The sequence below is a fragment of the Manacus vitellinus genome, unplaced genomic scaffold, assembly GCF_001715985.3.
Source record: "Manacus vitellinus isolate BGI_N305 unplaced genomic scaffold, ASM171598v3 scaffold_6_pilon, whole genome shotgun sequence".
Lineage (NCBI taxonomy): Eukaryota > Metazoa > Chordata > Aves > Passeriformes > Pipridae > Manacus > Manacus vitellinus.
In genome coordinates, this window is record NW_021940750.1 from 28,647,724 (window position 1) to 28,675,144 (window position 27,421).

Here is a 27,421-nt window from a genome sequence, read left to right on the forward strand (position 1 = left end):
TCCTATCTGAATGCCCCAGCATAGTCTGCAGCACAAAAGTGAATCCAGTTCTGCATTCCTGGGACCACAAATGCATTTCCTCCATATAAAAATGGAAGAAGACAGGGCACACTCCAGTGGATCCCATTCATCTTTCTCACTTCTCATACAAAAATTTAAAATCCTAGTAAGATCTGCTTACTTCTTTTTTGCTATACATCTTGTTCCTCCTTGCTTATCCCACCTTACACAGCTTGTCACAGAGTTCCAATTAAATCAGTGAGCAAAGGATAGGGTTGCCTAATCCAAGCAAACTCTAGACTTTCCCACAGAGGTTTTTTCCAGCTGATAACACCAGGATGTTATTCTCTTAGACAACACAGACTTGTTTTGGCAAAGGTCACAGGGGAGGGAGGAAACAAGGAAGCTGTCAGTACCGCACAAGGCACCCAGACTGAGTTAAAGCCCAGCATACAGCCCATTCATCTCGGAGAAATCCCGGACATGGCGAATCACTCAGCAGTGCTTTGCCCTGCTGCCCCAGCTCCACAGAAGCGTATGCTGACAGGTTCTACTGTGGTTTAATATCTAACCCTGAAGCTCTTGGCAGCCAAGGCATTTTGCCAACACTTTCATCACCACCCTTCACTAACCGGTTTGGTTAAGCTGAAAAAAGGAAAGCAAAATAACTTTTTATCTAGTGGTTTGCACAACATTTTCAATCTTAGCAAGAAGACACCTCTAGCTGTCATATTTCAAGGCTCAGATTTCTTGCCAGCTCCAAAGTATTTGGCATGGGAAAACCTTTAAGACTTGGTGCATTTGAATAGCACTTTCTCCACAATGGGGAACAAGTGGCCTTTATCATTAGACTGCTCGGTGTGAGCTCTGTCCTCTTACTGCTGCTTACGCTTGTCACTCAGCTCCACAGAAATACCCAGCTGGTAATACCAGCTGCTGGTATTACCCAGCAGCAATACTAAGATATTGGCTGCTTACTTTTAAGGGAACAAGAAATCCATAGAAAAGGAGGTTCAGCACTACTAATTAAAAGGCCACCTGTGCTCTAGGCTCCTCTTGCCTGGCCTTGCTCACTGAGGTTCTAGGTTATCCCCTGGTGAGGTCCTGACAACCAGACATGCTTCAGCTGCAGCTCTGCAATATGCTGGTACCAACAGAGAGAAAAAAAAAATCTCATCTGCCAGTGGGTCTTAGCTGGATATGGGTAGAAAGCATCAACTGGGAAACTTAAAAAATATGTGAATATGTAAAATATTTTTTCAGAGTTCTATAGCAGGACATGTAGATGTACACATTTAGGGCCAGATCAGCCTCCACTGATGGATTTTCCATAGGGAGACTGGAACACTTGGAAGTTACGGGACTACTTCTTGACTTTTCACATACCCTCCTGAGGAAAAAGGCAAAGGATGTTAAACCTCCCACATCTCAGAGGTCATAAGAGATGCACTAAGACCTCACATCATGCTCATTCCTGCACTGGGGTCTTCAGCAACTCTCCTGCAGGATCTCTGGAGCAAGAGTTAAGGCTCAGTGCAGGGAAGCAGCAAAGTGGCATCAGTTTTGTTTGGGCATTCCATGCAAGGCAGGATTCTACTCCTATGCACACACTCCATCCCCCCTCACCCATAAAGATAAACCTTACTGCAGTCCTTTATAGGAAATAGCTCATTTTCTCTTTCTGGAAGATCTAGGTATACCATGTATATGAGTTGTTACATGACTGGGATTTCTCTTGGCCCCATTACTTCTCAACATTTTTCAAGAGCAGAGAGTTTTCAATACACAGGTCATTTCGGTAAGGCTTTGGAATAAACCCACATTGGGAGAAACAAAAAAAAGGAATGAATAATTTCAAGCTATGGGGCCTGATCGCTCTTGGTCACTTGCAACTTTAGGAAGTGATTCTGCAGTGCTGCCACACTGACTGTGAGGGAAGTTATATCCCCATAAGGCTTTGATTCCTGGAATTATGTATCTATGTCATGTTCCCAGATTTCATTTTCTCTTGCCTTTGACTCATTATCAGCTGCTGCAGCAGTCAGTTTACCAGAAAAATACATGATTTGTAATACTCAAAGTATTTCCCATAAAAGAAAGTCACCTACCTTCAGTGTAACTGAAATAATGCCACTAAGACCCAGCTCATAAAAATTACCTGCATTTCTTTTTATTTTCTTTTAATATTGCGTTCCTGATCCTTTAATCCCATTGAACTTTCACATATAAAATGAACAAATAATCCTTGTTTTAGACTCCATAGGTGTTCTTGTTGTGCATTTTTATGTGGCTTTTCAGCCTTGCTGCTGAAAGGTAAGTCACAGCCTCCTTAAGCAGTACATTCCTCTTACAAACATGAAGCATATCTGACTAACTACAGTTGCAACAATTGCAACTTGCAGCACACATCAAGAGAAAAATATTAAGACCAGCCTTTGGAAATACTCACATTACTGTCCTCCAAGAACTTAAGTGCTTTGGCTATGTTGTTCAAACGAAAAATGCGATGGGTTGAAGATTTGTATTCGTGCATCTAGATAAAAGAAGAGCCATAGTTTTTAAAATGGTGGAATTATTCAGCAGGTCATACAAAACTTAAAAACCTACAAGCACTGAGGCAAAATAAAGCTAGGGAAATCTACCTATGTAAAATTATTGCCATCTTTTGTGAGCAGTAAAATGCTTCAACTACGTGATTGTAGCAAAACAGGGTTAGCAACCAGCTTTCCTGCTCTCCAGATGTTATCACTCTCTTGGACCTGCCACACTGATTATTTATGTAATCATTCCCCAACCATGTTCAGTCACAGGATCATATTTGCCTGAAAATCCATAATAATAGATTTTTTTTTTGTCTTGAATTAAATAAATGATCCTAATTAGGAAGCATGAGCAATTTTCATAGCAGGCACAGGCAGGTGGGACGCAAAACCCCTCACTTTGGCAGAAATGGAACAGATTTTGCATGCCTGTTGCCCTGCAATTCCACTTTGGCACGCTGTTTTTATCACATGCATACAGAAACACCTAACATAACTTTGGCCAGCTGATCTTGCCCCCTTCCCTGACCTCCCCTTCCCTGACCTCCTCCCTGACCGTAGGCATAGCCTACAGTTTACTATGATGTATCTCCCCCTTCAATTCCTTTCCAGCCTGGCTCTCAATGCAGTCAGTGTGAAGACACACAGAGACACCGCTGCTTCTGCTGCAGCTCCNACTGCCATTCCTGCTGCAGAAAGCAGGTGCTCAGTCACTACAGAGCATCACCAGTGCATCTGCAGGGGTGACATGGCTGCAAAATGGGCCCCTCCTCTTGCCCAAGTGTGATACCCACACAGAGGAGAGTTCTTGCTGACAAGATTGCTGGAGAGAGAAAACATTAAAGTCAACTGTAACTGGGCTTTTATATTTGCACTGGGTGTTCCATTTCTGGCATGTGGAACTTTACATAGCTCTTACACAAAAAGGAGGAGAGAAAAAGGTTCTGATTAGTGAACCTTTGCCCTGCTGATTTAGACCATATTAGTAAGACTAATGAAAACTGAGTCAGGATACCAGAACTAAACTCACACCTACAGCAAGCATCAGCAGACATACTGAGTATCATAATGATCTCAGACAAAATAGAAACTGAACTGGTGGATTGAAAAAAAAATACAGTAAATATGTGTTTTCTTGATAATGTGACTTGGGTGATCTCCAAATGGAATATGTAAGCATTATTGTATTAAAGTCTTAAAAACCCTGAGGGGTTGGAACATTAACACTGATCACACACCATTTACACCTCATTGTTATGTATTTCCTTGAAATCTTACAGCTCAGGAGCCAGCCTGTAACATAAGGAAATTACAACAAAGCCACTGAAATTCTCATTACTATACCCAAGATGTGGCACCAAATGCACCCTTACTCCTTGCATATCCATATATTGTTGCTCATAACATACCAAGCTCCATTCCTATGGAGGTTTCTCCCTCTCTTTACGTACCAACTTTTGTCCTGACAGGACTTCCAGGAGCGCCATCAAGATTTTGCCATCTTGTATATCAATAAACAAGTCTTTCACTTTCAAAGGGGGCTTGCACTGTGAAGAAAAAACCACATAGCTTTTAAAGCAGTACTGTTTGATAAGTCACCATGATTTCAGAGAGTCAGAAGGAGAATTTTACAAAACAGAGATACTAGAAGTAAATCATAACCTGCAGGAAGAAAGACCTGACTATTCTTCGCATCAGTGGCAATTTTGTCCTAGGAATGTTGGAGCTAAAACTGAGATACAGAATTGTAATTGTGAAGAAAAAAACACATAGCTTTTAAAGCAGTTTGATAAGTCACCATGATTTCAGAGAGTCAGAAGGAGAATTTTACAAAACAGAGATACTAGAAGTAAATCATAGCCTGCAGGAAGAAAGACCTGACTATTCTTCACATCAGTGGCAATTTTGTCCTAGGAATGTTGGAGCTAAAACTGAGATACAGAATTGTAATTGAGATCAGACAAGGACTAATTCCAGATTTCCCGTAACAGAATCTAACACTAAAAACTGTGCTAAGAAGTGACCACCCAGGGGTTGGGTGCTGATCCCTCAGACTAAGACAAGTCCACCAGAAGCAAATACCACTTTATACAGAAATAAGCCTGTGATCCAGCCAACCACAATGTCCTGTCTCCTCTGAAAGGTTTCTGGTGTGCCATTCTGCTTCCCCTTATTTTCTAAGTACTTTAAATAGCAACTTCTTGTATTGTGTCTCTTCTCAGCAAACTCCTCCAAGGGGAACCTCGTCCTCACCTCACTGAGGTGTGGATGATTTGTGCTCTGTTGGATGAGGCACACAGCCAAATCAGCTCAGCCCTTAGGGGGAGTCTTAGCTGCAGCAATTACACTCTCTTCAGGTGTCACTCACTCACGTGTCCCTAAAGAGCTCAATCTTTTTATCTTTGGATGGGCAACACACTACTGTTCCATTAAGCACTAATCTTGGCAAACTGGGACCACACATTTTCATTACTGGTCCCTAATCCAGCCAAGAGTACTAAACAATGCTCCATGAAAGAAAGCAAGATATCATTCATTTCAAAATTAAATAACCTATCTGAAAGCCTCAAACCCAAACCTTTTCTATTCTTTCAGTACTTAAGGCAAGAACAAACAGAACTCAGAAGTGCAAATTATTCCCAATTATCCCACGACCAGCAGAGCCAGATCCTCTCAAAAGATGACCCAAGTGGGATGGTCTGCTCCAAAAGCAGACACACCACACTGTAAGTTTCCTGAAGAAGTATAAGAAGACTTCATTGCTGCCTTTGAAAGCAAGAAGCCACTCTGCAAGAAGTGCTTCTTTAAGGAGAAAGGCAGAAGCCACCTTTCTCACTGAGTGTCCTCAGGGAATCACCTGTAACTAGAGACAGCTTTGATGAAGCTCTCATTATTTACATGGGTATGTTTATTATGCCACTTCCAGGAAAAACATTAATATACCAGAAGACTTTTGCCCTTTCTCCAGAAAGGCATTTTGCTTTGTTGAGTCAGACAGGAAAAAAATTTGTATGCACTCCAGAGAAAGCTGACCTGCCCGCAGAGGTTCTAAGTCTTCATATGCTTGGCACAGCAGAATTAACAGCACCCTACAGCCTTTTTCATTATATAATTCCTTCTGTAAATCAAAGACCTCCTCTACAGTCACATATTTGACAACCCTTTCTGACAACTTCCAAAACTGCAGTTAGTTTAAAGCCCTAGAGCCTGATTCATGAAGGCATCACGTAACACTGTCTTCGTTCTGAGAGGCCTTTGGGAGCAATTGCTAGTCAAAACATTTCTAGCTAGCCTTATTCTGATTTTCCAGTGAGTTTTAAGAGGATCCCTTTATGCCTTCAGCAACACTCACTGCAGAATAGTGGACTTAAGCAACTATTTACGTGATACCTTTCTTCTAAAATCCCTTTACTTTACTGTGTCTGAAATGCAATCACTTCCCAAGAACTACAGAAGCTAAACTTATAGTTAGTTTGTGGCTCAAACTTAGACCCAGTCCGTTCTTTTTGAAATTTAACCATGGATACTAAAGCATTGTGAAGCTCAAACACCAGTCCAATTTAAGACTTGTCTAGATCGGGAGATGGTCTCATTTCTTGATCCTGCACTAAGCATTACTACTGTCTCAGTAATATTAAGATTTTTTTTTTCTCTTTTCGACCAAAACAGCAGGAAAAAGGTTCTCAGCATGACAGACCACTCAGGAGAGTTAGTACTTATCTGCTATCAATAAGAACAGTAAATTAGATTTAATAGCCATATTATGTTGTGATTAAGAAACAACTACAGCTTAAAGATATGAAGGGATGTCCAAAACTTAGTTCTCTGATGTAAGTGGATATGTGAAGATCCCATCATACTGCCCCTCCCAACATGGTTGACAAGGAATTAATGTTTTCCATCTTCAGATCTGGGATGAAGATGGGTTCTGAAGAACATCTGTCTTTGGCCATAATGCCTCAGATGTTCAAACTTGCAGTCCAGGGAAGAACACAGACATCCTCACCAGAGCAGCCTCAACCACATTTGATTTTACGTGGGCGCATTGTATGGGAAAATTATACCCTCATGGTAACAGCCATTAACATTAAAGACTTTAATGCACCTAAGATGAACTGAAGCTACCCAAGCATTGATTGTGCCTGAAAACAAAGTTTAATTTAGGCAGAAACAGGCTTTAGCTTTCCCTCATCGTCCTCCAAATGTCTCCACATGCACAAAAGTCAACTTTGTTTCCAAATTTTACCTCCTTTAAAAGGAGTTAACTGCAATCTGTCTATGGCTGTATCCTTGTATCCCAATATCAAGACCATCAGTCTTACCTTTCCCAAGTGCAGGTTTATCCATCTGGTAAAGGTCCTCTTCTGTACATTTTCCCGTTCAACTAGGAATATCAGAAACAAAAAACAGCACTTAAGTTTCCAGAAAAGGGAAAGCTGGTAGGAAATTTCAGAAACTGATACACAAAACAGAATTCATGGGAGTCCTGTGAATAAAACAAATACATTCCAAACCAGGAGACATAAGTTTGAGCTACAGTGTTTTATTCAATTCTTTGACCAGACATGAGCTATACACTTCTAGATGCATTTTTAAAGGCAGGAGGAAGGAATCTCTCTTAGTTTTGCAGTCTTTAATGCTCAGCTTCTGAGAGGTGAACATTTATTTATGTGCTGTGCACAGCTCTCCAGTGATGTCACCCTCTGAGCAAGCAGCTTGACCTTTCTATGTGAATTTACAGGATTATTGCTCTGACACCCTTGTGCAAATTGGGCTGGTGCAGATTCCAATATACTCACTTGCATGCACAAGGAAACAGGACCAACACAACAATTTTCTCTTCATTCTTATGAATGGAAAAGCCTCATCAAATCTCATCTTCCCAGTCTCCTAACCAGGACATTTAAAATCAAAATTCCAAGTCCCTAGATTGAAGAATCATTTCATTTATATTGCAATAAGACGAGGAGTGCTAGTTTCTTGCCAGAAGTGCTGTATGCTAGGTGCTGTACAAACAGCTCTCAGGCCAGCTGAAGAGTTTTTAATCACATCTGCCATTTCCTGAATCCATTTCCATAGTGAACTACAGCAAAAGTGCAAGGGGAATCATATTACTGACCAGCTTTCATTTACCTTCTAATATAAAAAAGTAAACCATATATTTAATATAAATGAAGTAGACTGTGAAAGTAATATTTCATTTTAAAGACAATTATTCTCTAGAGGTTCTCAAGTTTCACTTGAATTAAGGAAATCTGGCAATTTATGAACAAAAACCATTAAAACTAGTTATATGCTGTATTTCAATTTACTCATAGAGTATATCAAATATATTTTAAAACCATTTTGTGTTTCTTCAGCTCTACAAAAACAGCTAACCCATCTACTGGGAAATCACATTCTGTAAAAGTCTGGTTTGTTTTTATTGGTCAGACTGATTATAGGCCAAGCAGTAGCTTCTGTAAATCAAATTTTAATATTGTTCTTTTTGATCATTTTAACTGAAGGGTCAGCAGTCTAATCATATGTATAATTATTTTCCTTATTTTTATGCATTGGAATAGAGCTTTCAGCATGAAGCACATCTGTCACTTTTAAGTCCCCTTATTCCATAAAACCTGATTTTATATAAGATTGGTTAAAAAAAGTCATTACCCCTTAAGTGCTTCAGAAAACATGGAAAATGCCAAACTAATTATTGCTGTTGGCTTTTCTTTTAAAATGTCTTAGAAGAATGTGCACACATTTGAAACAGCTCTCTACAAAAGAAACTGTAAATTATATTAGGATTCCAGAGTATCTGTAAAACACCCACAGCATTTACCACCTACAAATCCCGAAGTACAACAAACTGAGAGATGTGTCACATATTTTTTGGGCTTCCTTTCCTTCAGCACCTTGACCCCAGAACTGGTTTTCCATGCACTCCCACAGCCAAGGCTGAACAGAAGTGCTATGGGTCACCCAGGGTGTAACTTCCACAATCAATCTGCTAAAATTAAACTTTGAAGGTGGGCGGAGGTTAATGTTAAGCCAGAACTTCTCCCAGATATACTCCTTTCTGTTCAAATACAGGTGTTAGTGCAAAGGGGATGGCAGAACAGACACAGGACCTAGCAGCAGGCAATGGGGCCACCTCTTGAACTTGTCTGAAATGCTCAGGAATGCCTGGGTGGGCATCAGTGCCAGGCTTTGGGAAGGAAAGGAGACCTTATCAAAAGGGCTGGATATACAGACTTCCAATGTCAACCAAAATCAAAGAGGAAACACAGAGGGTACACAGAAGCTTTCTGGTATCATCAGAGGCTTGGTTTCTTGTCCTATTTTTCACCAGTCACTTTGACAACCTTCATTTTCACAGTAAATAAGGATGCAAAAGAGAGCTGTGTTTATTTACAGATCATCCATAAACCTGAGCATACATTGGCTCCTAATTTGGCTGCAGAAATTCTGCCATGATGCAAATTAGGAGTTGCACATATGCCTTAAAGGATGGGCGAGCCAAGCTGGTATTACTGCTTCAAGAAGCTCACATACCAAAAAAAAAAAAAAGACACTTTCAGGAAAGCACTTGCATACATGAACAGATTTCTGAGATTAATCACTGAACATTTCTATGGCAAAGAGCCTCTTTCCAGGAAGAGCGATGACTCCAGAATGGGCACTATTTAATTCTGTAATAGTCTAAAGCAACAGTAACTGGACGGGAAGAGGAAAAGGGAGGAAATGTGTTTATAAAACCCCTAAGGTAGACAAACCTCTAATGCAGTCCATATGCTCAATGGCAGAGCTAATGGGAAAAATTCAGCACAGGTATTTACTGATGTGTGCGTTTAACTGCTATTCTTCTCCAGCTTTGTGGACCTCCCAGTTTCAGTACAGCCTCTCTTCTCCACAACCTTTTCATTTCAGATAATTGTAGAGACTCTATAAACTTTATACAGTTTCTATAAATTAAATCTTTTTTTCTCCTTCACACCTACTATTATATAAAAGTGAAGAAAATCATTCAAGTCTAAAGTTCCTATGCTTGTATATATAGTTTACTGAAACTGCACTGTGTTTACTGGGCAGCTAGAGAGCAATAACACCATTATAAAATAATTACACCCACATATAGCTGGCCTGCACACAAATACCATGCTGGAAAAGAAGAATTCCTGCTGTGAGGGTTGGATTGAAAGATCTAATGCTGGAAGGTAGTAAAAGTTAGGAATTGCCATTTTGATTCAGCTCATACCTTGACATAAGAGAAAAATTACACAGGGAAATTTTGACCACCACACAGAAGCTGGGTCTTACATACTCTTCCAATAAGCTAAAGTGTAACTTCTTTTCACAGAAGGGTTGAAGACATTGCAGAGGCACAGTATTTATATCAAAGTGCACGTGTAAGTCACTGACAGGCATTAGCTGCAATAATTTAAAGGGGAAGAAACCCCTAGAGAAGGAAAAAGTGTGCTGTTAGGGCGATGAACCTATTCTATAACCCACACAGTTCTTTGCTCCACACTGTGTCCTAGAGGACAGGAATTTGGCAGAATTTGGCCCAATATCTGTACCTTAGTAAGTCTGCAAATACATATTCACAAAGATACACCGCTTTGTCAAGTCTTATGGCAAAGGCAACTAATTTGTCAAAGACTAAAACTAAGCTATTTCAAAAACCACTTGGGCAGAATTCAAAGTTAAGCTGCTAATGCACAAGGGAGTTCAGCTGCTTTCCTGTGTGGCACTGTCTAGAAATTCCTCAGGCATTTACTAATGCCATTTCTTCCTCTCTCAAATCTCCTCAAAGGTCATTACTGTTGCGTCACCTACAGGAAGCCAATCCCTAACAGCCTCTACATTCAACAGCAAATTTGAGATAGCAAATATTGATTTGCTCCTAAATACTATTTATTCTGTTGTTGTAGAACCAGTTATGAATAATCCTCTGAGGCACACCACGGTGGGGCTGGGCACATCAAGGAACTAAGAAACATGCAAGTTGATTCGAGTGGAACACTTGTCAGTGTGTAATTACATAGCTTCAGAAAACTGCTTGATTTGCATGTATGGATATTACTCCCAAAGCAAAGCAGAAGGACACTTAAATTTGCTTCCAAACCTATTAGCATTTCATCTAGGATATCATCATCAGATGACGTTAAAACCTTCACAACAGGCCAAGCTGGCTTTTAGATCCACTTGCAACTTACCTTCTGGACATCTTACTAAGTACCAGTTTTACAATATGCACAAAAGTCAGCTTCCTTGTTTCTACCACAATTTACAACCTCTATAGATACAATATATACCTTATTAACAAGTTATTAACAAGAAGCAAGTTTTCAAGATGGAAATGATGGTGTTGGCCACCTAACTGTGACAGAGGATGCTTTAACTGCCCTTGGCTTGAGAGGCCCATATTCACTTCATAAGTAACCAGTGGCTGCCAAAGAACCAGCTCATAACGTGCATGGCTCTGGAGGCATTCCAGCATTTGCCAAAGTCTTTGATCTGAAGGAAATGGCATTTCTTATTACACAACAAAAATATATGGGAAAATGTATGATAATTAAATACTACAGCCTAACTCCAAAGTGGAATACAGTTCAGACACCCTAAGTCTTGGGAAATGCAAATTCCTCTCCTTCTGCCTTCCTCACCCCCAAACCCTCATTCACACAGTTAAGCAATCAATCAGTTTCTAGTGAACACACGCTAAACAATCTACTTTTGAACTCCAGGCCAATAAATAAAACAAGAACTGGATTTTAAACTTGGCTTCATAGTGTTCCTGCACTGTGACTCAGCCTAGGTATTTCTGATTTCTAGGCAACATACTATTGAATCTGAATACTCTTTTCTCTGCAAACAATGCCTATGAAGGAAGCCAGACTGACATCTTAGAAAATTGATTTTACCTAAAACTGCTTATTTGCGATGAAGAGAGATGCAAGTAACTTCTTGCAGGCAAATAAAGGCCATGCCATTAGTTACAGTAAGTGGTCAGGCATTAGATACAGGATGTTGATGCCAGATACCAGATACTGTATCTGACAACTGTAAGGAAGCACAGATCCTTGTCCGGGAGACCTCCTACTGTTCAAATACTACACGTGGGACAAAGTTCGAATGCAAACACCAAAGACAGGGCACATGCAAGCAACACATCTGACATGGAAAGGCTGATTAAAGGTGTGCTGTAACAAAAACAAAAGGGGGGTGAGCAAGGGAGACTGGGGGGGGGGTAGCGACTGACAGCAAAATAACTGGAGAGTAGAAGATTAAATATGTAAATTAGGGCAGGGAAAAGTGCAATTAAATTTTCCACTTTTGTTTCATCTCAACACAGAGTTACATTAAACACGTTGAATCCTCAGAGACTTAGTCTGTATTATATGAAATGAAAAAATATCTCACAACATAAGACAACATATAGGAAAACACATTCCTCTCATGTATATGGTGCAGTTCAGCTACACTGCTCTCTGAGCACTCAGTACTTGTATGTAAAAATCTCCATATTTGTAGGAGTATGAATTTTAAAGGCATAATCAAAGAATAAGGAATAATTTTATCCAAATTGCCCACAAACTTCATTTTACAAGCTTCTGGATTCCTGTGAATTCTATATTTTCCTTGTGCTTAAGAAACCCCCAAACAGCTTAGAAGATTAATATAAATTTTCTGCTTGATCTATACAGGGGTTGAAGGCTTTGTTGTGTACCATATGCCAATTTGATGTAATTTGGAGCACATGAAATATTAAATCTTAAAAACTCTGGTTTTCTAAAGGAAACATTAACTACACTATATAATATGAGTCTGCTCTCAAGTTACCTCCTATGAAACAGGGCCTCTAAGACTTCCAGATGAAGTTGTTAAGTTAATTGTTTGTTGAAACCGACCCATTTATTAGGGTCCTTATTAAATTTCTACGGCAGGTGTTGAAAGCTTGAAGCTTTTTCATTCCATAGAAGTTGCAGAGTCTGAGTCTTACTGGTTCAAAATTCTTTAAAACTCAGGTTGGTCCTGCAGAACACAAACATCATAAGATCCCAGGCATTACATTTTCATTAGCTGCAGCAAAAGAGGTTTCTTTTGGAGTTCAATGTCTGGTTATAGCAAAATATTTACTGCTGCAATTGGTATGTTAGGATTACATGCACCAGACAAATATTACAGGATGAATATGAGATTTCTAAAAAACTCTTAGTGCTTCAATCCTCACAATGTCTGAGACAGATGTTCCTCTTACCAAAGCATTAGAAAGATGAATTTACTTGTAAATTCTACTAGGCTCTGGAAGAGATATCCTACATAAAATATTACTATTAGAGCTGATCAAAATAGCTTCCAATGAGAGGGATTTATATTTCCCCCTTGAAAACTAATTTCGTAGTGGCAGATGGTAAAGATTCCCCTCCATGTACCCTTCAATCACAAAGCAAACATCTTTGTTCTCATGACTCTTTATGCACATGGAAAATGTTATTGAACAGATTAAAAAAATTTCTCATTTACATACCAGGAATGTTATGAAACAAAAATCTGACAAGGTTAAAAAAGAGAAATACAATTGTGTTCTGAACACTGTGAATGAAACAAACATCAGTGTTTACTGAGAAGATTGTTGGACCCAAATAAAGTATTAATTAGGTTAAATTCAATGGGTTTGGAATTGATCTAACAAGTGACTTAAGAGCTGATCCAGCAAGAGGTTTTCAGGCTGTGCAGAGCACCTCTTCTGGTTTATTACACACTGTGCAGGGATCATAATATCTCCTTCTGCACAAGAAAAGAAACAGGATTTGCCGTTACCAGCAATGGCCATTAGGAGAAATGCAACAACAACCAACACCTTGGTTCAAGAGTTGCTCTTCGCCCAGAGTTCATGGTATTCCAGCACTGTTTGCTGCACTAGTCTGGTTTCTCCAAACAGTTCACCTCCTGGGACTGCTTATGTTTCTTGGAGGTATTGAGGTCCCCAGCTCTGCAGCAGACAAAATGTCCAACCCTTGTCATTGCTGGAGTGTTGAACTCTGCTTCGAAGCACAATGCTTAACTTCAGCTTCAACCTCCTGCACCTTTCCTACCTACTTGAGTACATCAGGTCTGATTCTCTTCGCTTGCTCAAAAATAAAATCAGGAGTGCCTTTTTGAAGCTAGTAAAATTATAGTAGCTGCACTCAGCCAGGTACCAGTTAGCCCCATCTTCATATCAGTTAGAGAAATGGCTCTTGAATCACGTTCACATTGACAAGGTTTTACTAGCACTAACACAGCCCTTTCCCTCCCACATGGAGAAGAATGCCCCATACCCATAACAGTATCTGCACCAGTATCTATACCTCACATCTAACATGAGATCTCCATCCTCGGCCTTTGGCATCTAAAAAGAAAAATACAACATCTTCCAGAAACCACCCTACATCAGCCAAGTAAGGGCTCGTCACAGAGTCCAGTCCACTTCATCTCCACTGCTCTGCATTTACTTTTAATTGTTGTGGCAAACCTAGAAAGTCTAAACTGTGAAATTCTTCAAGTTTTTTGACTTCCAGAGAGGAAAAAAAATCCTTTTTGTTGAGACATCAAAATCTGAAATGCACTAAGATATTCTGCTATACATCAGATCTGACAACAGTGCTAAAGCCTGAATAATTTGAGATGAGCAAAGAAGCCAAACAAAACCCACACTATGTGTCAGGGTTATTTGGTTATTTCTTGACATTCAGAGTCAGATGAGAACTAGCATGTGTCCAGAGTCCCACTGTTTCCTATATTTGTCAGTTAATGTTAATGAGTTGGTGCTTAACTGTACTTTTATGCATTTAAAACCATTGTAACTGAATTTGTGAGCAGAATGCAGAAAATGAATTTGCAAGGGGCTTTAACACAGAATTTGAGCTCTCACTATTAGCCAGCAGGACCTTTAAAGCACCACAGGATGGGACAGAAGAGCTGAGAGGACAACTGCCAGGGGTGGATAATCCTCCTTGTAATTTGCCTTTACCTGTGGCAAACTTAGAAGACAGAAGTTTCTTCTTCTAAAATCAAGTATCGAAAGTCAGTCACAAATGTGTCACAGAACTACCTTGCAGAAGGCCTGAAATCACAAATAATTGCTTGTTGGAGTGCCCGTGGCTTCCGGATTTCTCTTTTTTACTTCTCCCACTGTCCCCAAAGAATTCGAGATTACCCAGCCAGTATATCATCCAAACCAAGAAGTGCTTACAAAGCCTTCTGAACAGGACACCACAGCACTAGAAGAGGTTCAGAAGTAAAACTTAATTATACATGTGCAGTACTGCAAAAACAGTAGTAAAAGCCAGAAAGAGTAATTACTGCAGGGACCACCAAAACCTACTGGTGTCCTCAAGAAAGGGAGTGGCCTCGGGTGGGTCTCCTTAGTGAGAAATATGAAGAATCCAAAATCACACTGTCTTCTGCCTCTCTCCCACTTATCCATCCCTTTATTGTCTCTTGTCAAAGCCAATAAGCAGCACAGAAGAAATAGAGTGAGGAGTATGGTAATCAGGTGAATATTAGAAACATGTAGAAATACATACAACTCTAAGAAGAAAAGATTGAAGAGATTTACAGAGATTAATATTAACTAGAGAAAAATTCTGTGGCTTTGGAGGAATAAGCAGATGCTTTGTTCATTGTGGGCCAAACATGTGATCTGAAGTAGAGGGTACAAGACTGTTCTTAGAGGGATGGAGAGGAAAACGAAACCAAAACCACAATATAAGAGATAGGAGCTACACTGTGTAAGGTGCTGTATTGCAGAGCAAGGCAATCACCATTTAAAAATGGATGAAGGCAGAGTGTAAGTTGCCAAAGTTAGATTAAAATGGATAAAAAACTGAACTACGGCAGAGGTCCTTTTGAGACGCATTTTATAAAATCCAGGAACCCAGCAGTGACCGGGATACACCCCTGTGGAGTTGCCATTTGTCTTAAATGACCTGCTGGGAGGCATTCTGGGAGGCATTCTAGGAGGCTTCAAGGGAGTTATGCCTACTTTTCTAAGAGAGGGAACCTGCCACAGAAGTTGCGGGCAGACCAAGGATGGCAAACGTCTGAGTGTTGAGCAAAGTCAATCATGTAGCCTCCCCCACAAGACCCTAGCTGACCCTAACTCTGCCCCCTCTAGCCCAAACACAGGTTCCATGCACAGCACAGCAGAAAGCCTGGCTCCCTCTGCACACTGGTGAGCACTGGTCTGTTAGCACAGGGAACCGTGAGCTGGAAGTACTGGGCATTATTCTGGGTGATACTATCCAGCTGCCAAAAGTTAGCAGATGAATTATTTTTCTGAAGTCAGTAGAAGTCTTTCTTTTGCTCCAGAAGGCTTTAAAAACAGGTTATAATGTGTAAAGATCATTCGGAAATAGTATTGGCACAGCTTACCAATTAATCAAAACTAGAAGGTGTCAGACAAAATCTTGGGACTGGGCTTGGATTAAGGCCTGCGGTAACACTCATGATCCCAGTTCTTCCTGAGTCTCCCAGAATGTGGCAATGTAGCCCTCAAGTGACTGATGCTCTTGATGAGCTCCACATTTTTAGCTGCTCGCCTGAAGGCAGGTTTCAACAAATCTGCCAGGATGAAAACCCAAAAAAAAAAAAAAAGTGTATATGAGCTCTCTTGTTCTGGGGATCCAACAGTAAAATAGCACCATTTTATGGTATTAAACCAATGTCATGAAAAACCACAGCACAGCGACCTGTAGACATTTCACACACCTTCAACACTGACACTGACATGCCTCCTCACTTTGTCATTGAATAGTTCACCTGTAGCCTCCAGGACTAAAGCCAACTCTCTACTTCTCTATTTTTTGCAACTCTTTTCCAAATTTCAAATGAGAACATGGAAGGAGCCATGAAAATTCACCGTTTGTCCTTCGTGGCCAACATGGAACATCCACTCAGAAGGAAAGGCAAACAAAAAAGAATTTGGATTTAAGTGCCAAGCAAATATTTGCGTTATTTCCAGAAACAAAATTACTCATAGCAAGAAAATCTGCTTTCAAGTAAAAACCCTGTTATTACATAACTAAACTCTGTGTTTGCACTGCACCTTTAACCCAATTAGCTCTGTGATTCTCCTTATCAGACTTTCCTGTCCTTGGGGACAAGACATAGCATTATCTCCTGTTACAACAAAGGAGAAAATGGGAGCACCAAGAACTTCAAGGACCAATTATCATGCAAGCAACAAGCCCTTCCTTTAATACATTCCACGGTGCTCATATGGCATTACATCTTTCCAAAGGCAAGTTTAAATTAAAAAAAAAATAAAAGCTTGTGGAAAGAACAAGTATTTTGTTGCTTTGAACTGTGCTCAACATGCAGAACGATCCCTCCTGAGATGGGCTTAAGAGATACACTGCAAAACGGGACGTAACCTACTTGTTTGCTGTATTAGCTTGTACTAGGAAGAAGTTAATCTGACATTCCAGAGGAAGGTGGACCTTCCAATATATGTCATAGTGCCTAGCACAAGAGGAATAAAGGCACTTTGGCAAGAGAGGGAGGGCCAGCACAAGGGAGGGTGTCAAACAGCTCTTTGGCAGCAGAGCTGGCCTAGTGTGTTAAGCAGTTCCAACCCAAGAGCACTTACATATCCAAACATTATCACATTAGCTCACTAATGCTCTCCACATTACTCTTGCACTGCTTTGCATCTCCTACCCCACACCTTAACAACAGGATTCTGGTTAATGCGTGTTCCTCACGTTTTTTTATCCATTTGCCACATCAAATCATGAACGTTGTGCAATGGGAATAATGCAGAGCATGAGGGCTGACAGCATTCCTGTTGCCGTAGAAGTCAGAAGTCTAATCAGTCAACTCCTGTTCTGCCTCTTCTTCCTCTCTCTGACAGGTATACCTGCCAATTTCAGCCCAGAGGACTGCTACTGTGTGCTGGATATGGTTAATAGGTGATACATCCACCTTCTTTAGGCCTCCAGGTACCTTCAGAACTGGAATGTACATGCTCTCCAACAGAAAAAAATCACTACTCATCCTCCATTTTTCTTAATCCATAGGATGTGAGATGGATGGATGAGCAGCAGAAGAGGACAGTGAGGACACTGCTGCTGTTGGGACTACACATTCCAGTTCCTTATGGTAACTGAGTTGGACAATCCAGTATAACAGAAGACACCAAAAGCACTAGAAAGGCTGTGCTGCACACAGACTGATGTCTGCAACTCCTTGTCAACACTGCTGAGATCAGGTGAGCTAGTACAAGCACGGACATTGCATACAGGGTGACAGGGAATGACCAGATGTTTTGCCCACTCGGGTCTTGACTATGCTCAGACCAAGAGACTTCAAAGCTGTTTTAATACTGTTTGTATATAACTTGTATAAGATTCTTTTATAAAAAGCCCAGGTATCTCACATAGCTGTGCTGGAGCCAGGTCAGAGCCATTCTGACTTCAAGTGGCACTTTCAGATGAGAAGCCTTCACAGGTGGTCAAGGCCCTGTGCAGCGATTGCCTTGCTCACGCCATCCAGCAACTGCTTAGTTTTGAGAGCCTGGTTTTAAGTTGAGAAGCTTAACTCTTGTGAGGAGTTTCTACTCTTTACAGCTGTATGAATTGACCCAGGGCAACCAAAACATTTCAGAAATATGAGACATGACTCATGGATTTCGAGAGCCAGAGTCCACACATCCCCAATGAGTGTCATTTTGGGATCACGGAAAGACATTATTAAGTATTCCAAGGACTCTGGTAGGCTTGAAGTGTGCATGGCAATGAGCTTCATCAAAGCACTTGCAGCAAAGTCAGACTAGAGAATTGAGTAATCATGACTAAAACATGCTCATACAGTCAGTTCCCCTCAGGATTAGAAACACAATGAAATCTTCACAGAGAAAAAAAAATCAAGAGCGCAACTACCTGATTGCAGCCTCTTGCATGGCAACAGGGAAACAGCAAGTCTTTAAGCAGAAGATGCTACTTTGAAACTGAGGTATCATTAAAAAAAATAAAAGGACTCTCGATGCCAAACAGCACGTAGACTCTGCTACAACATATTGCTAGGAAGGTCAGGGGTATCAGAGTATGACCTCTCTTAAAAAATCCTAAGTAAAGCATGGCAAGGAGAAGGCTCAAAGCCCTAAATATCTGCAGGAATTCCATTCAGACCTTGGGCAAATTTCCACAATCTCTGCTTCTCATCTGTAACAGTGGAATCATTCACACTTTGAAGGCATCTTGAAATTGAACCCACACACACTGACTGCAAAGTCAGGTCCCAATGTTTAGAAAATATGGAATTCATAAGATGATTTTTGTGATGTATCTATCCAACAATATCACAACTGCTGATCAATAACATCATTTACACAACCGAGGAAGGAATGGCAACAGGACTTGATACAACAGTGTACCTCTCTTGTGCTAATTTTGTTTGCATATGTATGAAGTTTGATCCCAGTGCAGTAAAGTTGTAAAGACAGAAACACCTTTTGCCTACTAACCCTGTGATACTGGAAATAACAGAGAATAAAAAGTTACAACTCAACTTCATCAGCAGACCATTCCTCCCTTGTTCACCAACACAACAATCATAAGCAAGTCACTTGAAAAGTCAGGACGGGAATTTTCTTTTAGTGTAACTTCATTTGGAAGAAGAAAGTGAAACTTCTCATGATTATATTTTAGTTTATTTTTCCATTAATAATTATGACTGCAATTTAGCTGTAAGAATGGCTTTGAAAATATACCTTCTCCATTTCAATTTATTTCTACAGCTGCAGAATTACATTGTTTAACTTTTCTTTCTTAAGTGGATTTTCTTTGGCTTTGGCTTCCATTTAATAAAGTGACTAGTTTACTGAAAACAGCCTCTGCAGTTTCAGTGGATTAGTGCAGTAAAGCCTAACTTGATTGAAAAATAACTTTGCTCCATGTTGCTTTACTGCCAGTGTGCTCACACAGATGACAGCTGTGTCTGGCCAATAGACCAGTTATTTCACGTTTTGTTTGTTTTCAAATGGTCAGCAACTGCAACACCAATAACACGCACCCTCTTCATTTTACGTTCTGTGGTGTGTGCAGAGTTCTGTGGTGTGTGCAGAGTACGTGGGAATCATCTAAGTGGAGACATTGTCAGGAGAGGGCTTAAGTGCTCTGCTGAAGATCAGCAGTCGATAAAAGCAAAGAGAGCAAGTATGGACCAAAGAGAGTAATATAATTACTTACAATTCTATGCCAGATGAAACACGTAGGTGGCAATTAAGTACAAAAAGCTTGTCAGAAATCCCTAAGCACATAATTTAATCAGGATTTGATGCTATGACACCACAACATGCTGCACAGCTCTTTAGGGTCTGCAGAGCCTTCATTCCTCACTGATATCCCATCCTGCAACACTCTGGGCACAGCTGTGTCCCCCAGAGACTCTTCCACAGAGACAGCACCCACAGCTCAAGATAGGCATCAGGATTTAGCTTTTATTTGTCTGCTAAAACAAACAGATTTAATCCATACATCATTTTATTATGGTGTAAATAACAGTTGCTCTGTTCTTTCAACAGTGAAAAGGTTTCATTTTAGAGCTGCTTTTTTGTAGGATGGTTACATTAAACCCCACACATGTAAGCAAGCAAGGATTCTTTGACATTAAGAGATGAGAAGCAAGGACCATGGGCCTTTCAAACTCCCAAGACAAACCTTATCTGCCCTTGGCCAGAAAATTAAAACTGGAGATAACTGTTGACTTTTACAAATACCAGTATTGGCTCATATATCTCTGATGGAAAAAAAAATAACTGATTGATTTACTTCATGTCCACTGAACATAGGATTTTAAAGCTTAATTATATAAATCCTTCCACTTATATGCTTTTAGACCACACTCTCCATTAAAAAAAAAATTAAAAAAAAAAATTAAAAAGACACAATCAGGTATAAAAGTGCAATTATATAGCAAAGGACATATTTTTGTCACAAATAACATGCAGGCAAGTAAGGATTTTGAGTTTCTAAGTAAATTAAAATTTACAAAATAATGACAAAAAGTAGGTAGACAAGTTCATAGTATTTGCAATTTCAACAGAAATCTCATTGGTATAAAGAATATAAACTTTGCTCACTAAGTGAGAGACGACAGTCTTCTACAGAACTGGATTGTTAAGGAAGATGGGAAGAGCTTAACAGATGGTTTCAGGAGGAATTGCCAGTCAAAGGAAAAACTTTCTGCTGGTATACCCTGACCCTTTTCCTCTGGATTTCTAGAAACTTAGTAAATTGATCCATGCAATTTTATAAAGGGGCAAATATAAGAAATTATCACTATACTGACTGTACAAAAATTTACAGTTGACTGATTTGTCTGATGTCACACAAGAAGCCAAGTGACATCTTGAGCCTTGCTCTTTAAGTCACATTTTTCATGGTATGCAAGGATATGCTTAGAAAGCACTGATTTGATTTGAGTTGCTATGAAAACGATGGATCTTTAAACTGCAGCTTGTGTGGGCCCTTTTCTTAATGAAATCCACTGAGATACTGGACTCCACAGCTAAAATAGGTTTTACCATACAGGTTTGAAGCGAATGAATCTGGAGCAGAATGTACTTGCTATAAAAAGCAAGGGAAAAAAAGTCTTCAAACTTACATTTGTCCCAAGAGTCACATAAAATTTCATGTCTCAGGGTTGTCTTCCAGAGAAAGGAATGTTTCCCTGGAAACATGTTTCTAAATACAGTTGCTCCACTCATATCTTACACTAACAGTTTGTTCTTCAAGAACAGAGACAGGCTAATCAATGCCGAGCTGATATCCCTGAAACTTGCTCGCTCTACTCAAATCCTGCAATTTCTCAGGATCCCCCTATTTTTAATAACTGACAACATAAAAAAACCATAACCTGTGGTCCAAGTTACTTCCAAAATGGATGCAAATCCTCATCTCATACTTCAGCATCTTTAACCTCTGACATAAAAACAGAGATGCCCTACTGCTAAATACTCTTCACATCTGAGACAGCTGGTGCTCAATCCGGTACCACAGGCATTCCAGGAAAGGGACTGTATCTTGACTTCATACCATGCCTGGCACACAGGAGCACCAATCACTTATAAAAGAAGGATTCAGAGCTGTCCCAGTTAAGCTATGACTAATTACACATTTACCTCCTGGTAACCAGCAGAGGAAATCTATGAAGTCACCATGGTGTGTGGTTTCAGGAGATGAGTTCTGTCCTTACCCAGGCACTAATGTAAGCATTAATCGTAGTTTCCTCATGGACAAAGCATAAATGCTGGTGAATACTTCACTTTTAGAGCACAAGAAGGAGGAGCTGTGTATTTCCAGCATCCCTTCTTGTTACCCTGAACTTCTTGCCAATATCCACCTACAACTAGGAGCCAGTGCTGGTCCTGGCATGTCTCCTAACAAGATCTCCAAGTTTGCAGTGGGTTTGGCAGAGTGTAATTATTGTCTTGTGTCTCTGCCTAGGAAGAGCCATCTCTGAAAAAAGTGGATGGGTGATACCAGCCTTTGCCCTGTCATCTTTATGCTTTAACCAGAATAGAAGTGCTGGAAGACATCATGCTTATTGCTTGTGAATACTTACCTGGCAGATGGAATTTTTTGGAGACAAACAAGTATTTTACCTTTTGATACAAGAGTGGTGGCAAGAGAAAGATTATTTGATCTGAATAAAGGAAGATTAAGATTTGACAGAATACTTTTTTCTCCATGTGTGAGGTCTCTCATGAATGGCACTGAAAGACTAATTAGTTGTCTCTCCCAGCAAATGAACTAAGGAACATCAAATAAAAACATCAGGGTGCAGGTTTAAAAACAAAATTAAGGGAGCTGCTCATGGAAGTCCTCACAGCCAGACACTGAGGATTCAACACATTTAGTGAGAGCTTTAGGGGAGACACAGTCACAGACAGGAAATTCACCTGGGCTTATTCACCAACAAACTCCCTTCTGGTTCTGGAAGAAGTCCCTGGTTTGCAAATGGTTGCCAGACTAGACAAGGACATTGTGAAAACTTCTTACCCTGTTCTTACACTAACTGGGTACCCCTCTTTAGCCACTGTCAGACAGAGACACTTGGCTGAGCAGACCTTTGGTGTGACTACATGGCCTGCAGTATATTCTCCTATCAGGTACTGCAGTGGACAAGTCTCAGCTGTGGGACAAGTCAGAGAGAACCTGGGCTGAAGGCAGTCTGACATATTCCTAGGCTGAAGCAAACGACCACTTTGCATAAAAGGCCCTGGGAGATAGAGAAAAAGTGAGAAACCTTTGTAGTTTCATGCTCGTATAGCAATGGGAAGGTGAGAGGTTTGGGTTTGGTTTTCTTTTCCGCTATTACCCACTCTGTCCAATCTACAGTAGGACTTCCCCTACTGCACATAAATAGATGATCATACTTTACATCAATTGACAGTCTTCTTTAAGTCATCTTGGATGGTCTCACCCTTAGATGGACTGAAACATTAAAAAAAAAAGCAGGGAGAGGGAAGGATCTGAATAAGACAACCCTTTTTGGCTACCTGCTCCAAGAGCCTTTCACTCACTTTTACTGTCAAAAAGTTACATGCCTTGTTGTTAAAGTCAACTGCTTTAACAAATTACTTCATTAATTTCAAATGTACTACCTTATTTATAAAACAGTTGACCTTGTTAAAACAGCTGTCTGCTAATAAAACAGCCCTGAAAACTTTGTGCAGTATATCTTTCAGGGTGTAGCTATCACAGAGCCTATGGGTGGGAGAGAACTATTGGCATCCAAAGTTGGACACACACAGAAAAACCCCTACAGTAAGCATAAGAACCAAAGTAAATAAATAGGTCTCCTGTCACACCCTGAAGGTTGCCACCACCCAGCGCTTGCCAAGGAAAGCACATTCCAGATATGGGGCCCTTCCTGACTGCCACAATTACTCCCAGAAACAGGTCTAATCCATCAGACTCCGGATCTCTATGGGAAATCAAAAGCCAGAAATAAAGTCAGGAAAGTGATAAAAAAATTATTCTCAGACAGGTCACCACAGTGAATATTTTTAGACCAGATGTGGGTTAGAAGCAAAGAGCAGTTACTTTCTCTTACCCTCATATTGAGCACTATTTCACTGATGCCAGCATCCTCTGGAGATTTATTTCTCCATCCCCTTGCAGATCTGTTTAGCTTAGCCTGACCCCTAATTGCATCCCAGAGATCAGAAAATGCCACTTTTGCCTGCTTTGCCTGGGGCAGTCCCTGCTTTCCCTTGGGCTGACTAGGCTGTATGAAAATGTCTCTTCTTTCCCTCCCTTCATCAGGAGAGCTTCTTGTAGTGAAGTGTAGGTTTGCTGAGCAGCTAAGGATATGGAAAATGCTGCTATTGAAGATTTTCCTAACAATGTAAACGCTTGACAGACAAGGTCATCATTGTATTTACTTTAAAAAGCAAACATTACAATATCAACAGAGTGTTTTTAAAGAAACCTGCAGCTTCCAGGAGTGCCAGCACCTACTGTCCAATGCCTTTGGCCCGTAAGAGCATCCTGGGACTTCTAGAATAAGGTCTGGGCAGAGAAGTTATCAGTCAAAAATAAGAAGAAAGAATTTCAAGAAAGAATTTGACTCTCATAAATTCTGCACATGTGGTGCTATATGAGAATGCTTTTTCAATTCAAAGCATCTCACTGCTGCCTCTATTCTGAGAGGAGAAAAAAAAAGTATTTCTTAACTGGTATTTTTTTGAGGAATTGCACCTGGAGTAAGAGAATGCCACAGTTATCAAAAAGGACTTCGCGTTCTTACTGAGGAAGCAGTTCAGTCCCCAAGCGCTGCAACTACCCATCTCATGACCTACACATAAGGTGCCTATCCAAGCACTTTTCCCACAGAGCCACCTGTGCTGTACTCCCAAGGACACATCCCCTTCAGCCTATCTGCCACCATTTGCAGTTTCTGGGCAAGAACTTCTCACACTGGAGTCCTTAAACCTCAGATGATCTGCATTGGTCTTGAGACACTCATCAGCAGTTTCTTATGGCTTGGAGACTTTGTATTCACTTCAGACACAGAGGTGAGAAGGTAGGATTGTTTTGCACTGAGGAATGCTGTTAGCAATCCACATATTTTGGAGAACACATTTCTTTAACAAGTTTATAGTTTCCCAAGTTGTAACATGGATCAATGAGATGTTGATGGCCGGTATGGCACACCTGAATTTTCGCCTTCAGTTTGGAAACACCAACTCACGCTTTTCCTTCAAATGCCCTTTTGGTTCTTGCTTCAAATTGTACAAAAACATCCTTGAAAACAAGCTATTGTTGTCTGTACTGAAGAGGTTCGTGAGTGTTACCAGGTGTTGGAGCTAGCTCTGTAAACCATTATGCTCATTCCTGATGAGTGCTCTTTCCAGTGAAACCCTGTGCTCTAAACGGGAGTTTAGAGTAGTATCAAGCATATCAGTCACTGGAAATGGATAACTTTTGTCCTCTACGCTGTTGCTTCTAGAAAGTAGAAGTTTCTTCCTCGTTATGAAGTTACAGACCCAACGAGGCCTAATTCAAACCCACACGTCCTCTGGGTGCCCGTTCGCAAATGCCCTTGTGCTCCACATCGCTACTGTCAGCGTCCCAAATCACCGTCCCAGATTTGGACCCTCCTGCCAATTCTTCTCAAAACTGCAGAGGCACTCACTGCTAACCCAGTTCTGTCGAAATGATCCCCATTTGCTAAATCACCTGTGCAGCCCCAGTGGCCGTGCCACGGCAGGAGGTCCCAGGGACACAGCAGCAAAGCCATGGCCAGAGCACCATCCTGCCCAGAGCTGGGCACCCCTGACCCTGCAGGCAACCAGGGCTGTTCTGTGGGACTTCTGCCAGCCTGGGACACATGGAGAACTGCCCTCCCTCCCTCCTTTGCCCCAACCTGCAATGAGGAGTTTTACTTGATACTTTGCGTGCCACTGTCTAAAATACACACACTGGATAAGATGCTACTTTTTCTGTCTTTGTTAATCTCTTCGAGCTCCTTTAATTGCAGCCTGGAAGCTTTCTCCAGACTAGTGGCTGGCATTATTTTATCCTTTCCCTGAAGAGTTCAGCTGCCTTTGCTATTTACAGGCATTTCTCTAGGGCTGAATCTCAATTTTTGCTGGGATATGGAGTCACATGTTCCACAGATTATCGCACCATCCATCCCCCTTCTGCTTCTTGAGTCAAATCAGAAAAGTAAAAACGATGTGCATACTTCTCTCACCTCAAAAAGTACATTCTATCCCTTTAAAAATGGATGCAACATGTACTTTGAACAGCAGGAATAAATACTACAGATTCACCATCTTATTATCTGTTCCACCATTCTACCACTAGACAATAATATTAAGTGAGGCTTTTTAATGATTTTTTTTTTCTATAGTCCTCTCTTCACTCTGGCTCTGTTCTTTTTATCAGAGGTAAGCCAGCACTTTTTGCCAAGAGGCCCCTTTTTTCAGGTAGTTTCTGCTGGATGTATAGTCCTTCTCTTTATTGTTACTTTGCTTTTGTTTCCTATTCTTTATTTGCTAAATTGATGATTTGACTCTATTACATATATATCAAATACCAGAAAATATAATGTTTCAGAAAAGATCAGAAAAGGCTGGTTTCAGAAAGACCTGGGCTAATCCCAAGAGCAGATTGTGCAAGGATAGCTTGTGTCTCACTAAGTGCACACAGACTCTTGTTGGGGCTCTCCAAATTCCTTCCCTCTTTAACCCGAGTTTCTTCCCCAGAGTTGAATGCAAATTGCTCCATCTTGCTTTTAATCAGTCCTTGTAGTTCCTCATAGACATGCTACTTCTCTGGCTCTTTCTCCAGGTTTGATAATTTGTCTTTCAGTAGGAATGTACCGCATTGTGTCAGAAATTCATCTCCTTTTATTCAAGGGCAAAGAAAAAATGTAGATGTAAATGACATGCGCTTTATATTTTTTTTCTGCATGCGTATGAAAAGCAGATAGAAGAGCAAGCACAGCAGACCAATATCGTAAATAATTCAGGGACATGAAAGGGTCCTCTACAGAAGCATCATTATGTTTTAAACTGCTTTCAGTTTAAATGTTTTCAACAATTAGGAAACAGCTATGCAGGTCACTTCCTTTCAAAAGCATCACTCTAATCAGTAAGAGCAGTATTCTTCAGCTGACTAAATGCTTTTTGTTAAAATTTCCAAAAGGACCACTGACTCCTGTTGTATAATTTGGGTAGACTCCTTAGTAAGATTAATCAGCAGCTCAGAGCTTGTGGGAAGTGTGAAGTGTGATGCATCAAAAAGAACCATGCAACTGCAGTGCGATGGAAAGTAATGCTTTCCCTGCCAAAAAGATTCTGGGTGAAAGAAAAGAAGAGAAAAAAGAAAAGATTTATGCATATTATTAAGTATATATCATTCTCTAGATTTTACCTTTGCACTGGTATTAGCATCTTAGATATTTTTGTAGCTCCAGTCATGACTATACAATTAAGTTTCTTTAAGTTTTGGTTAAAGTTGCACTGTGCTGCTGATTGTTTTTTTAAAATGCAAAGTGTACCGAGTTTTACTGACTCATGATCCATTAAAAGATCTGTTGATTTTTTAACTAGTTTATTCTCTCTATCCAACAGAAGGAATTTTCTTATTACAAAATCCAAAATCTAATCCCATTACTTGCAAAATATCCTTAAACTATGAATAGGATATAAGCCCTGCAGCCACATTTACAGAGAGACACCTTCGACTCCTCTTTCTGGCACAGAAGCAGGAAAAGAATAAGGTAAGGAGGTGCCACAGGAAGACTGGTGGTGTTCATGGGAAAGGACAGATATCCTGGTGCACCTCTGGAACCCAAAGCATTATTTGAAGATTTCAGGTCATCTACATGTTATG

The 27,421-nt window shown here is 40.4% G+C and overlaps 1 protein-coding gene across 1 annotated transcript in view; it reads right to left on the reverse strand.

The window, feature by feature from the left end:
* The window catches only part of CLMN (calmin), a 70,122-nt gene that overhangs the window by 12,865 nt on the left and 29,836 nt on the right, over positions 1–27,421 (reverse strand). Inside the window, exons 2-4 of the mRNA XM_029964140.1 lie at positions 6,863–6,924; positions 3,992–4,087; positions 2,450–2,533 (exon numbers count right to left, since the gene is read on the reverse strand). Coding sequence (XP_029820000.1) covers positions 2,450–2,533; positions 3,992–4,087; positions 6,863–6,924 — 242 coding nt within the window. The remainder of the gene's footprint in view (positions 1–2,449; positions 2,534–3,991; positions 4,088–6,862; positions 6,925–27,421) is intronic.